Source organism: Meleagris gallopavo, chromosome 5, assembly GCF_000146605.3.
Source record: "Meleagris gallopavo isolate NT-WF06-2002-E0010 breed Aviagen turkey brand Nicholas breeding stock chromosome 5, Turkey_5.1, whole genome shotgun sequence".
Classification (NCBI taxonomy): Eukaryota; Metazoa; Chordata; class Aves; order Galliformes; family Phasianidae; genus Meleagris; species Meleagris gallopavo.
This window is the reverse complement of record NC_015015.2, coordinates 15,852,342-15,866,240: the sequence shown is the minus strand read 5'-3', so window position 1 is coordinate 15,866,240 and position 13,899 is coordinate 15,852,342. Positions and strand designations below refer to the sequence as shown.

General features: G+C 40.2%; 1 protein-coding gene across 1 annotated transcript; it reads left to right on the top strand.

Moving 5' to 3' along the window:
- Positions 1 to 225: 225 nt before the first annotated feature.
- Positions 226 to 13,657, top strand: LOC100549671 (acyl-CoA (8-3)-desaturase-like). The gene is made up of 12 exons (XM_003206339.4): positions 226 to 3,243; positions 5,627 to 5,737; positions 6,315 to 6,512; positions 7,252 to 7,353; positions 7,523 to 7,651; positions 9,456 to 9,513; positions 9,945 to 10,021; positions 11,035 to 11,132; positions 11,636 to 11,732; positions 12,052 to 12,131; positions 12,333 to 12,458; positions 12,555 to 13,657. Exons 1-12 carry the CDS (start codon positions 3,025 to 3,027, stop codon positions 12,604 to 12,606), a joined length of 1,347 nt encoding a protein of 448 aa, XP_003206387.2. The 5' UTR covers positions 226 to 3,024; the 3' UTR covers positions 12,607 to 13,657.
- Positions 13,658 to 13,899: the final 242 nt, after the last annotated feature.

Below are 13,899 nucleotides of genomic sequence, written 5' to 3'. Positions count from 1 at the left end.
ATGTGTTTTGTGACCTGGATAACACAGACAAGGTGCTGTTGCTTTCAGATGGGGAAAGGATGTGTTTGAAACATTCCATGTTTGTTAACTCCAGTATCTTCTTGGCTCTGTGTTCTCCATCTCCTCGTAGACCAGAAACAAAACCTCCATTTTCATCTGTTTCTTTTCAGGTAGCTGCTAGATTTGCAAGTTTTATGGATAGCCATAGAGTAACTTGACTTTCTTTTTTTTTGCAAGTGCTTTAGAAAAGCCATACAAACAACCCACATTTGCAACAACTATTGCACATTTTACTACCACTACAAACATGGATCAGGCTGTATGTACAATGTACTACTCCACACACATCTCTGGAACGTGAACACAAAAACATGTCGGTGGAGACACTTTTACTTAGACCAAGATAAAAAGTTACAAAATGCCATGTGGCAGAACAGTGTAATTTTTTTCTCTCCTTCTTTTATCACTGCCTTTTAATGAATATCAGTAGTCTCATTTCTCTTTCAGCTAGGGTGGTTCAAGCATTGCTACATCGGGGGTATTTAAATTGATGTTTTATGTTTGAGTGATTAATTTGCAAGGTGCTATGTGATTTGAAGCATTAGAATTGCAACATTTACAGCTCTGTGTCACTCAGAATGCCTGCCTGCTCCAGGCAGGGCTGAGGCAGATGTCTCTATTGTGTGTGATTTCGGCTGTCTCTGTCCAATGGCTCTTGTGCTACTGTTACAGAAAATAAAGGAAGACAAAAAGTAAACTTCACATCTGGCACTGTTTGCAGTCTGAGAATTGCAGAGTATACTAAGAAAGGTAACTGTAAGAAGAAAAACTTCACAATCACTTTTAGCACACACAGCCTGAAAACTTCCCTCCAGTTTCTTAAGCGGAAAATCTCCGAAGTTATTCTACATACTCTAAATGAAGCCTTTCTTCTGATGCAGAAGATCACCCCTTTGAGCAGTGCTTGTCTGGGCTTCCTGCATGCTGCCTGTCTGGGAGAGAGAGTACACAGGCAAAAGTGGACCTCACCTTGCTAAAGTACCTTGCTTAAGAACACAGCTTGGCTACATTCATCACAGCAGTGATACTATCAAACAGAAATGTGTTTATAGTTTTTTGACTTTGAACCTGTAGACTGTAACTATTTCTTCCTGTACAGACCAAACTGTGAGTCAGGTGAGAAAGAAAAGGTGAGAAGAATCATTTTGTGGAGCAGCCTGTCTTAGTAATAATGGGGGAGGTTAGGACAACTATTACATTAACGGGGGTGTCTCAGTTAAGCATCTTAATGAGTTTTTGGACTCATTCTTCACCAGCAAGTGCTCTAGCCATGCTGCCCAAGCTGCAGAAAGGAAAGCCTAGGACTGAAACAATGAAGAACCCTCCAGTGTAAAAGACCAGAGTTGAGGCCATCTAAGGAACTTGAAGGGCACAAGTCCATGGGACTTGATGAGATGTGTCTATGAATCCTAAGGGAACTGGTGGATCAAGTTGCCATCCTATTTAAGACATTGTGGCATAATCCTCATTTTTTAAAATGGAAAAAAGTAAGATGTGGGGAACTATAGGCCAGTCTCTCTCAACTTCGTGCCCAGCATATCAGGGATCATAGGGCAGATCATCCTGGAAACTGTGCTAAGGCACACGGAGAACAGAGAGGTGATTGGTGAGAGCCAGCATGGCTTCACTAAAGGCAAATTATGCCTGAAAAGTTTGGTGGCCTCCTATGGCAGGCTTACAGCAATGGTGGATAAGGGAAGAGCAAGTGATGTCATCTAGCTGGATATGCACAACATCCTTGTCTCTAAACTGGAGAGAAATGGGCCTGAGTGATGGATTACACAATGGTAAGGAATTAAAGGCTTGTGAACAACAGCTCAAGGTTTAAGGTCTCTTCCAATCCAAACCATTCTATAATTCTATGGCTTATGGTTTCAAATGCAGTAAATTAATAAATACAAACAGAAGTTTGGTGTAAAGGGGAAAGCTCATAATTCAGGACTTAATTCAATGTTGTCTTATAAAGGGATAAGATGAAAATCTGATGAGGCAGACTATGCCAGATCTGCATATTGCTTCTACCTTCCTCAAAAGCACCCACGGATGGTAATTTCAGATTAAAAAATACCAGAGTTGAAAGATGGCAGTGTTTCATACGTTATAGGCTTTGTTTTTTCTGGGTCAGGCACAAAAATGATGTGACTCAATAGGAAAGAATTTGAGATATATCATGCAGAGATTGCAGACCTCGGAGCATTCTGCTGTTTTCACTCTGTTAGTGTAGACATAAGCTCCATGCTTTGTTAGCAGGAATTACAATTGAATGAGATATGCTAGCAAACATATTTATGGGCAACTTTTGGCTCACTGCACAGGCTGCCTAACAGTTTTTTATTTTGATTCTGTTTGACATTATGGAGATATATTGTATGGTAAATGTGGGATTAATTACATACTCAAGCATTATGGAATGCTAAAAGTGCTGCAGTTTTCTAAAATTATCACAGAATATTACCTGTAGAAGAGCCAACACACTTCCACAGATTTCTCTTCTGGCTAAGATCCATATTCATTCAAATATGGAAACTGGCTAACAGCTTACTTTATCCATTTCCTAATGCTCTACCAAGAAGGTCACTTAATATATTGTTCTTTCATCATATTGCCATCTGATTTGATTGAATAGCAGATTCTAAGTTATCTTCCTAAATCTTTCAGTGTATGTATATTTGTATCCAGTGAAGTAGCCTACAGGTCTCTTGAGTAATCAGGCCTTCCAGTGGCAACTCAGAAAGGACAAGAAGAAACAGGGCATTTATTCACGGGTGTGTCGAAGAGTCTGGTGTGAATGTGGAAGAGGAGGGTGTGTTTGTGTGAAGGGAGTCAACCAGCCCTAGAAGTACAGGGTGTGGTTGGGACTGAGACTGTATAACGGGTAAGCTGACATGGTTCATCTGTCCGAACACAGCACGGCAAGGCTGAGATGAGTGAATCTCAGTGCTGAATGTACATCCAGAAGTGCAGATGGCTCCACAGACTGGCTCCACAGAAAAGGAAAGGAAACCTGTTTCAACCTTTCTACAGCTTTTCACTTGGGAAGAGGTCAGAATCCGCAACGGCCGTGGTCCAAGTAAGGAGCAGTGGCTGGTGATTGACAGGAATGTTTACGATGTCAGCAATTTTTCCGGACGGCACCCTGGAGGCAGCCGGGTTATTGGCCACTATGCCGGACAAGATGCAACGGTAAGATCTAGGGATGGAGTGGAGGAATGTGGTTCCAGTGCCAGGACAGGAGGACACGGTTGGACTCCAGTGGAGAACACTTGTAATGGTTGGCACCATGCTCAGTCAGATAAAGCTGGGTTGGATGGGGCTCTGGGCAGCATGATCTGGCGGGTGGCAACCAGCTCACAGCAAGAGTTGGAGCTCAGTGATCTTTGAGGTTCCTTCCAACTCAAGCCATTCTGTGATTCTACGATAAGGTAGTGGATGTATCTGTGCTGCTTGTAAAAGTACCTTTCAGGTTACCCTCAGATCAGTTACCTGCTATGTAAATTATAAAGCTCTGTTCAGGTTCATTACATTAAAACATAAACGGTGCACATGCATACAGGCTGTCTTCCAATATCTGCAAAGTCTTTCTGTTGCAGTAGAGTGAAAGGGAAGAGATTGGGAAGTGGTATACTCAGTGCATACAGCTGTTTTAGTGTCTGAACGCTTCCAGATGTGATAGAAGCCAAGGATAATCAAAAATAGAACAAGGAGATCAATAAGGAGAGGTAACGTTCAGAGATAAAGAGGAATTAATTCTGGGGCCAGTGGAGCAAGAAAAGTCAGTAACCAAGGGAAGGACCCTATTTTGAATGAGTGATGGAAAAGAAGGTCTTGAACAAAAATTCTATTCCAAAGTAGAGGTAAGAAGAATAAAATACAAGAAAAACAATTGAGAAATCAACAGAATCACATTTGGCAGCAGAAGATGAGGAAACTTTCTACAAATAGTCCATCTAAAAGTAGATCTTCTAGAGACACTTGCAAAAATCTTTGATGTAGAGGATCTCACTGAGTTGTTAACTGTTGAAAGAGATAATAATTTTTAAGCAGATTTCATAGATTATTTATTAAGAGTTGATATTGAATTTCTGAACTCTCAGAAGCAAGACCAGGATTACAACATAAACGTGTGGTGAAGGGACCCAAATTTAATTCTTGTCATGACAGATTTTCTGGCTTCGAGAAAGTAGATTGTTCTTTCTGTTCCTCAGTTTGTGTTCTCAAGCGAAGGAAAAAACCCTTTTGGATCTCCTTTATTCTATTCTCAAACCTAAAGAATTTGCCTGAAGTCCAAGACTTTTTCCAAGCACTCTTGACCAGCCTAGGGCTCATTTTAAAGATATGGTGAGAATTGTCTTCCTCTGTATGCAATACTTTGCAAATATAAACAACACTCTTTGCAGAATGTTACAATCCTGTCAAGTTTTGGAAGTAAGGTCCTTTGCATGTGATAGTCCTTTAAGGCAATCTGTTGTAAGGTAGTAAAGTAAGGTAGGAGCAGAGAGAACACAGACTCATAACAGAAAGATTTCCCCAGACCACTGGATCTAGGCAGAATTTCTGATTATTCCCTGTGACAAAGGGCCACGAGATGTCTGCAGAAATCTCATCTATTCAAAACATCACTTTTCTCTGACGTGAGTAAAGTGCTCAGAGATGGGCCTTTTCTGAAGTCAGACTCAAGAGGAATGCCAAATTGCATATGGAAAGTCCTCTTCTTGTCTGGAAGTGTGCAGAAATTTTTGTGTCATGACTAAAAGATTACCTCAGTTTATTGCAGAGAGAAAATTTGCATGGATGTGACTGGTCAGACACTGAGGGTTTTGTAATACTGACTCCTTCTGGAAGATAAAGGAGTAAGGTCAGCATCTTCACCTTCCCTCTGGGAATCCACCGAGGAGATAAGCTGAAGAAGAGCTGTGATTTATCTGGGGCTTTCTGTTTCCTTTATCCCACAGTTTATATTTCCTTTTGAAACTAGTACTATGAATGGTTCTTAAACAAATATGTTTGTGTCACTTGTGTTACTCAGTTGCCCAAAATGTCAATTACTCTAAAAACAAGCAACTGTAAAAGAAAGCTAGATAGCCCTGTATATATATATTTCCATTGATACTACCATGATAAAGGCAGGGTTTTAACAACATCATTGTATTTTCCTAAGTGTGGCAAAGAGACACCTTACTGATGTGTTTTCCTACTCCTGGGTCCCAGCCACAGGGCAGGGCTGCTGGCTGAAGCCTCGAAGGATGGTGTTGAAAGAGACAGATGAAAGAGAATGTTTCCCTCTGCAAATAGTTTTTCATCAAACACTTTCATACTCATTACCAGCCTCACCCAGATACTTATATGACATCTAGTTTCTTGAAACTTCTCCAGCTTCCTTGGGCCTAGCTCCAGCTGATGGCAAAGCACTACAGGAACAACTGAAGGAACAGAGCTCTGAAGGTCTTTGGGAAAGAAAAGGAATCAGGATTATGTATTATACCAACGATATGGAAAAAGTAGACTTGGCATCTGGTATTTAGCAGTATACCTTTCTTACCCCATTTGTCTGTGTATTGATTTGTAGGATGCCTTTGTAGCATTTCACAGTGATAAGGCTCTGGTGAAGAAATACTTGAAGTCTCTGCTGATCGGGGAACTGGCACCAGATCAGCCCAGCTTTGAGACCAACAAAAAGGTGAGTGTCCTAAAAACTAATTGTGAAATGGCTTGGGATTCTGCATGGGAGGAGAAATACAAAAGAGTGGTAGATATAATTTCTGGGACAGTATAATTGACATTGTGCCCGAGGCTGGGCGTGGAGGTAGCTGCCATAGTCATGCATGGAAACACAAAGCACTGTCCCAAAAAAGCTAGATCCATACCTGAGTGTAAGGAATGGGCTCCAGAGTACCAGTATCTGATCAGTTCTTCCCATTGTGATGTCTCACTGACACAGCCTGTCAGCAACTTGTTTCGAGTGTCAAAGCAAAGCTGAAATCTATTGATCTTGTGCTCATTCTTGTGAAGGAACCCCACTGAGGAAGTATCTCCACTGACTTAGAGTCATGGAATTGTCTGAGTTGGAAGAAACCCTTAAAGGCCATCTGGTCCAACATTCCCTGCAATGAGCAGTGACACCTACAGCTAGATCAGGATGCTCAGTGCCCCATCCAGCATGAACTTGAATGTCTCCATGGCCGCTCCAGGATTCCTGGATCTGCTGTATTGTATTTTCAAAGTATCTAGCACATTAATACTTCTTTTACCCACAGAAATCACTTTTAGAAGACTTCCGTGAGCTGCGCTGCACTGTTGAGAAGATGGGACTTCTGAATCCAGATTCCACTTTTTTCTCCCTGATTTTCCTTCACCTCCTGGTACTGGATGCTGCATCCTGGCTGACAGTCTGGTACTTCGGGATATCATTAGTGCCCTTCATTGTTGGCATGGCATTCTTCACTGTTGCTCAGGTAAACCACTGACAACAATTCAATGGTGTGGACATGTTTGTTTCATCCCAGTGGAGAGGATCAATGAAATGTTCATCTTCCAGTCACTGACTTACTATGTCCTCTTGGATCTAATAAGCTGGTTGAAGACAACAAGCAGTTTTCATTGCTTTTAGCAAGCCTAGGTTTGCTGACAACCTTTTCACTCTGAACGGTGTGGTGTTGTGAGGTTAAGTAGGCAGCTTTATAAGATCTAATAAGATATAAGATCTAATCACTCACCCCGACTGAAGAGGGAATATCTCATTCTCAATTCCATTTCTGGTTCCAAGTTCTGTTTACTGTCTGATGGCTCTGATGTTTGGTCCGTCATGTGCCAACTCCACTTACTAATTCAGAACAGTTTTCTGCTGTGAAGTGCAACGAAGCTCTGGATTTGGAAATTATTACACTTTCTAGATGTTTACTTGGAAATTATATATATTTTTGATGGGAACAAGAGACTTGTATGCTCTAAAAGTCAAACTCATTGTAATGATTTTTTGCTCAACAACAAAATCAATATCTGGCATTGAGCATCTTTAATAGGCAGTGGTCTGAAAGGAAGTTCTCAGCACTGAGCAGATAGGACTGCATGTAGTCCTTCTTCCCCAGATCAGAAGGAGATGATCTCATGCTATGGTGCTAAGAAGACTCCCAGGAGCAAATTAGTACAACACTGCTATGATTCTGAATCCCTGGCGATTCTTTTGTCTTCTAGATCCAGATGGGCTGGTTCCAACACGATCTGGGGCACTGCTCTGTCTTTAGGAAGCCTAAATGGAACCATCTGCTGCAGATCATTGTGATAAATACCCTGAAGGTAATTGCCTTACTGTGGCCTAATCTGGACTAAATAATGAATGGGAGTGACTCTACATTCACATAGCATTACCTGTGAGGAAAATATAGTGCGATTGTCAATGATATTGACAATAATGATTAGTGATAGATTTCTAATTTGAATCCCCAGTATTTGGCTTTTTCTGTAGGGTTTACCTGCCAGCTGGTGGAATCATCTGCACAATCAGCACCATGCCAAACCCAACTGCTTCCGCAAAGACCCTGATCTCAACATGCACCCTCTCCTGTTCAGCTTGGGAAAGACACTCTCTGTAGAGGTGGGTATGGATCTAGAGGACCTTTGGCAAAAAAGACAGAACTGAAGTATAATAACCTGAATTATGGCTTTCTGCCTATACTTGTAATAATAACTTGAAAAATGGGGAAATGGTTTCAAACTAAAAGAGGCAAAATTTAGATTGGATATAAGGAAGAAGTTTTATTACAATAATGGTAGTGAGGCACTGGAACAGGTTGCCCAGAAAGGTGGTGGATGCCTCATCCCTGGAGACCTCCAAGGTCAGGCTGGACAGGGATCCAAGCACCCTGATTTAGCTATAGGTGTCACTGTTCCTTGCAGGGGAGTTGGACTAGATAGCTTTCATGAGTCCTTTCCAAATCAAACAATTCTATGATTCTATAATTTCCAAAGTGTTAGATGGTCTGAGAGTCTCACAGTCAGATTGCTCTGACTCCCACGCTCCCAGGAGGAGATCCTTGCTGGATGCATTCGCACTAAGGTTCAAGTTCAAGATATCTTATTTAAGTACCAACCTGGGGCCTGATTATCATGATGCTTAGGCAGCAAACTCTTAAAATCAGTAGTTAAGTTCTCTGTGTTGCTAGAAGAGCAGGGTAAGTACCTCGAAGGCCTTCCAAGCAATGAGTCAGTCCACTTGATTAGTGTTAGATGATTTTAGTGATATTGTAGATATTGAGTCAGATGTTCCCTCTGGGTCCTTTTGGTTGTAGGACCTGCTTGGCATCTAAATCCTTCAGCACCAGCAGCTATGCACAAAACACAAGCATATAAATTAATTCTTAATCCCCTTTTTTTTTTCTTTTTTTAATCTCATAAAAATAAATCCATGAACACAGCTCCCCCTCTTTCCCAGGATTTCTGATATCAGGGTAGGTAAGATCTCTTGCCTTTTCTTTCATCAGCAATTCTATTTACTCATGGAATGAAGAAATGACCTCTTGCTTAGATAAGCATTCTCTTTAAATAATGCGTCACTCTCCATTAGAGGGTAATAAGCAGTGAAATCTTTACAATGAATGTGGAAAATTCCAGCTCTGCTGTCTCAGGAAGACTCCTGGGAAGAGAGTTTATACAAAGTATTTATTAATAGAAAACTGTTAGCTGCAACATGAGAGAATCTAGTCTCATAGCATTAACTTGAGCGTGCACTACCTAGAGTAAGGTGTCTGTTCCTGTGCTAGATTGGTTTGGATGGAAAAAAAGTGCAGGAAACTAGTTCTCATCTCTTCCAACTTTTAACAGAAATGAGTCAGGTGCCCTGTGGATGGGCAGAAAGCATTTCAGTGTTTTCATTTTGTTGGATGTCTTCAGCCCATATCCCATCTGATACAGAAATTTAGGTGCAATTTTCTCAGCAAATACATCCTGCATTCATCACCCACTGTTTCCTGTCTCAGTTTTCACATGAATAACCTCTTCCTCCCCAAGCACAGATGATTTAAGCACTCTGTGGTAAATGTCTGAACATGATTATACTGAATCTCATTGCTATCATTGGAATCTTCCCCTGCAAAATTCAAATGCCTTTTGAGTATTTTTGTTATTTTTGTGTATTTTTGTACCCTATTATAAGTTTTGGAACTCTCCCTAGAAATTGTTGTGTTCTGACATCAGTACATATTGATATCTTGATATAGAGGCTCAAATGAGATGTTTCTTTTCACTGCTTTGGACCTTCAGTGCCTGCTTTTCAAAAGAAAGGCTGGATTAAAGAGATTTAATAGGTAGTTCTTGATGAGTTCATTAGATAACAATAAGCATTTATGAAGGATCTCAGTTCTCCAACTAGGTCATTACAGTGTTCTTTCTTTTTTTTTCAGCTTGGAAAAAAGAAGAAGAAGTTCATGCCTTACAATTATCAGCATAAGTATTTCAGCTGTGAGTATCTCCGCTTTCCTATAATGCTGTAGGTACATCGCCCCAGAACACCAACTTCATCTCCTTCCCAAAGTAATAGATTTAAAGATTTGCCCATTGAAATCACAGCTTCAGAGACGATCACAATACTAGGGAGATTCTAAAATCTCTAAAATTAAGGACATTTTTTCACGTGAGGAGGAACTTCCCCTGACTACGTGATGGTTGGTACAACATAAGTGTTATTCAGGTGTAAGGGATGGGAAAGAAAAATAAATGGGAAAGAAATGAAGAAGTGAAGGATGCTGAAATGAAATGAACGGGTTATGTGGGCATATGAAATGCAAATGGAAACCAGCAAGTTTTCCTCTCACTGCAGAGGAGAATATTTCTGAAAGATTTATATTGCAGTGAAGTTATAAACATTTCTCTGTTTTCATTCTTTCCTGCAGTATTGGCCCCACTTGCACTTGTACCCTTCTTCCAACTGTCCATATTCTACTTTGCAATCAGGAAGAAAAAGTGGTTGGTAAGCACCGATTGCACTGTCCAGAAATCTTTCAAAACTGTAACCACTTGTACTGTCTGTGGTTGGGTTGGAGTTAATTTTCCTCATGGCAGCTCATATAGTGCTGTTTTAGATTTGTGATTAAACCAGTGCTGTCACCACACTAATGTTTTAGCTATGGCTAAACAGCTTCTGTGCAGCATCAAGACCTCTGTTTCTCACTCTGCCTTCTGTCAGTGATTAGTGCAAGAGTGTGAGAGGAGGGGACGCAACCAGGCAGATGACCCAAACTAACCAAAGAGCTATTCATGCCATAAAATGTCATGCTCAGCAATAAAAAGGGGAAAGAAGAGATTTAGGGAGATTAGTCATCTTTTGCTTGGGAATTGGCTGGACATCAGTTTACATCAACCTGTGGGAGGTGAGTGATTGCTTTTGCATCTCTTGCTTCATTGTGTATTTTTTTTTCGTCTTCCATGTCCAGATATTAAGTAGTTTATATCTTGACCCACAAAATTTCTTGCTTTTACTCTTCCTTTCCTCTTCTCCCATCTCCCAGGGATGGGGAAGTGAGCGAGGAGCTGTGTAGTGCTTAGCTGCCTACTAAGGTTGATCCCTAACACTTCCAGGTAGCTATTTCAACCAAGGTGACTATGATGTTTGGGATAAAAAAGGTTTTTTTTCAGGCTGCTGCAGTAGGAATGCTTATCTCAACAAGTCCAGAGTGAATTTGTCAGGAAATGACTTTTAACATCACAGCAGGTAGATAAAAGCTAACAGAAAAGTATGGGACCTAGACAGAGTGGGATTACATATTTTTTCCCGGTGTTTAGTTAATGATTTTAAAGTTAGTGCTCTGAGAATATTTCAGGGATTCACTCAGTAGGCTGAGTGATTGCATGGAGCTCACACTTGATAAGTAAGAGATCATAGGAAGAACATCTATTATGTTGAAATAATGTGAAGAAGAGAAAATGAGGGATATCTTCAATAAAGGCATCATTATCTTCTTCTTTTTCTTTTTTTTTAAACAGGAACTGTTATTGGTGGTGTTTTACAACATCCGAGTCTGCCTTATGTATATTCCTTTAATGGGATTTAACAATTTTATGGTGTACTACTGGATGTCCAGGTAACACACAGCATACTCAAAGTCCCCATGACTAATACTGGTAAAAATATCGAGTGTCAATGGAAATAAATAAAAAAGTCGTACTACTCATACTAGTCAGACTTTACAAAATTAAAGTTTGCTCATAAATAAATAGTGAGCCAAGAAAATCTTTATAAGTTAGGGGTGGGAGGCTGCTCAAGGACCCCTGCAATGACAGATTTCATGGCTCAAAAGAAAGATAGGAGGCAATTCCTCCAAAATTTAAGAGGCAAAGGAATGGAATAGAAAATCCTGAATTTTACATGTGTGCTCTGTAAGATAGACAAGTCTTACAAGAGACTGGGTAGATAGATATGTTAAGACTATTACTTTTTTGAGTCCTGGTAACTGCTGCTGAAAAGCTCTCGGCCCTTATTCCCTGCACAGCCCTTCTTTTGTGTCAGATGTCAAAATGTCTGTTTTAATGGCAAGTTTGGATGGAATTAGATACATTAAATGTGTTTCAATGTTTATCTGTTCAGATACCTAGAGAGTACATGGTTTATTTGGGTCACGCAGATGAACCACATTCCAATGCACATTGATTATGACAAGAACAAAGACTGGGTATCTACTCAGGTGAGAATCCTCTTTCTTCTGGAAGCCATGGGCCTGCAGTTCTCAGTTATAGAGCATGGTCCTATTGTCCCATAGTATCAATCAGGCCTGTGTGCACATCAGTGAAAAAACCATTCTTCCTGAGGCAAAATCTAGCCAAATTAACCTATATTCCAAGAATTCATTTCAAACTAGACTTTGTTTAATTCTTCAGGTCAATGAAGCAATAATCTCTGACACTAAAAGTTGTCTTTTATCATAGACAAAGGTGATTGCTAAGGTGTAATTATCTAGACTTCCAGAAAAATAAAATCTAAATCATTGTCTTTTTTCCTCCCAGCTCCATGCAACATGTAATGTGAACCAATCTTTGTTCAATGACTGGTTCACCGGGCACTTGAACTTCCAAATTGAGCACCAGTGAGTATGACTATGGGGAGAAGTGTGATAATAATGGGCACTTAAAAGTGAGAAAGGCTGTGTTGTCTCAAATAAAACTACATTCATCAGAAAATCTTTTGCTCTCATTCTGGGAGATGATTGAGAAATAATTTGAACAATGGGTACAGGGCATTTTGCAAGCCAAGCCTTTCAATAACTGTATGTCATTGAATTCTGCAGCCTTTTTCCCACGATGCCTCGACACAACTACTGGAAAGCAGCTCCTTTGGTGAAAGCCCTTTGTGATAAGCACGGCATTGAGTATAAAAGCAAGACTTTACTCAGAGCTTTTGTAGATATTTTGAAGTAAGTATCAATTAAGATATGTAGAAGCACTCTTTCTGTAATGGAAGCTGAATAGTGTCTCCTCATAAATGATGTTTTAATTTTCTGTTCTTGCAGCTCACTGAAAGAGTCAGGGGAATACTGGCTTGAAGCCTATCTGCATGGATAGATGCTGGCAGCTCTTGAAGGGTTCTTCTTCACCAGACAACTGCTGCAAAGAGTCAGCACAAATCAACAGAGTGTTTATGGCTTCTGACATAGAAACTTGGGAACTGGGTGAAGCTAATTGCAGTGAGAATAATGGGTGGGGAAGTGGATTAAAGATATATTTTTTTCATTGTTCTGAACCACGATATCTCTATTTTTTGCTGCTCTCAAACTCAGTATTCAGAGCCATGACAAACTGGGCCTTTAAATTAGGGAGTCGTAGCCCTTGAATCAGCTGGATCAATTTACTGTGTAGGTGGGGCTTAAAACACCTCAGCTCCTTTATTATGGGAAAAGTTTAAACTGCAATTCTTAGCATTTTTTGTTTAATGGCTCAGTGAAAATGGAATTAGATAAAGCAAACTGCAGGAAGTCAGAACACATTAGGATGGGAGGACCTTCATGGGATATTCCAAGATTGGTAAGTATGCAAAGAACAAGATGGCCTGCAGTATGTTGTTGTCTCTAGTGATCGTATGTACACCGCTTTCTCTTACTAGTTAACTGAAGTGTTATAACTTGTGCTGTTCGTGAAATGCATGGGGAAGTAGATAACTGGATGCTCCATTTTACTTCTCTAAGACATAATTTGAATATGGTCCAAAAAGTCTGTATAGTATGTATAACTTATATGTATAAATATATATATTTAATTGTGTACTGTCTGATTAGCTTTCTGATTTGATGTGTTATGTGTCTTTGCTGATGTTAGACCAGTTTAAAACTCTTAGCTTCAGTAGATCAACTTTGAATGAGCATTAGAAATGTAGGCATCGGGAGTGAGTCACAAGGGTTTATAGGGTTATGTAATTCCGTGCAGTCCTCTCTGGCCTTTACGAATTTTTTTCCTCCATTTCAGCATCCCAAAGAACTAACTCTTACAGGTTTTGTACCTTCAAGCTGTTTGGCCCCTCCAAGAAGGAGGGGAAGGACCTAGCCCCTCCATACTTAAGGTTCTGCAAAGCTGCTTCTAGTGGAAAGCGTGATGACTATAAGGCATAGTAGGTCTCCTTAGGAAGAGTTTATGACCTCTGATTAATGTGGCTGATCTTGATTTAATTGTAACATTTTCTAATATGAATTATAACAAATTTAGTTGAGCCTTACTAGCAAAACCTGAATTGTAATGTATTCACCTAAATGTCCTAAAACTATGAATGTAGTCTGCAGTGCTGAGTATACGATTTGCCCATAAAAGCAAAGACCAAGTGGAAGAAAAGTGAATTCTTTTCCTCTGCCATTCACACCCAGAACT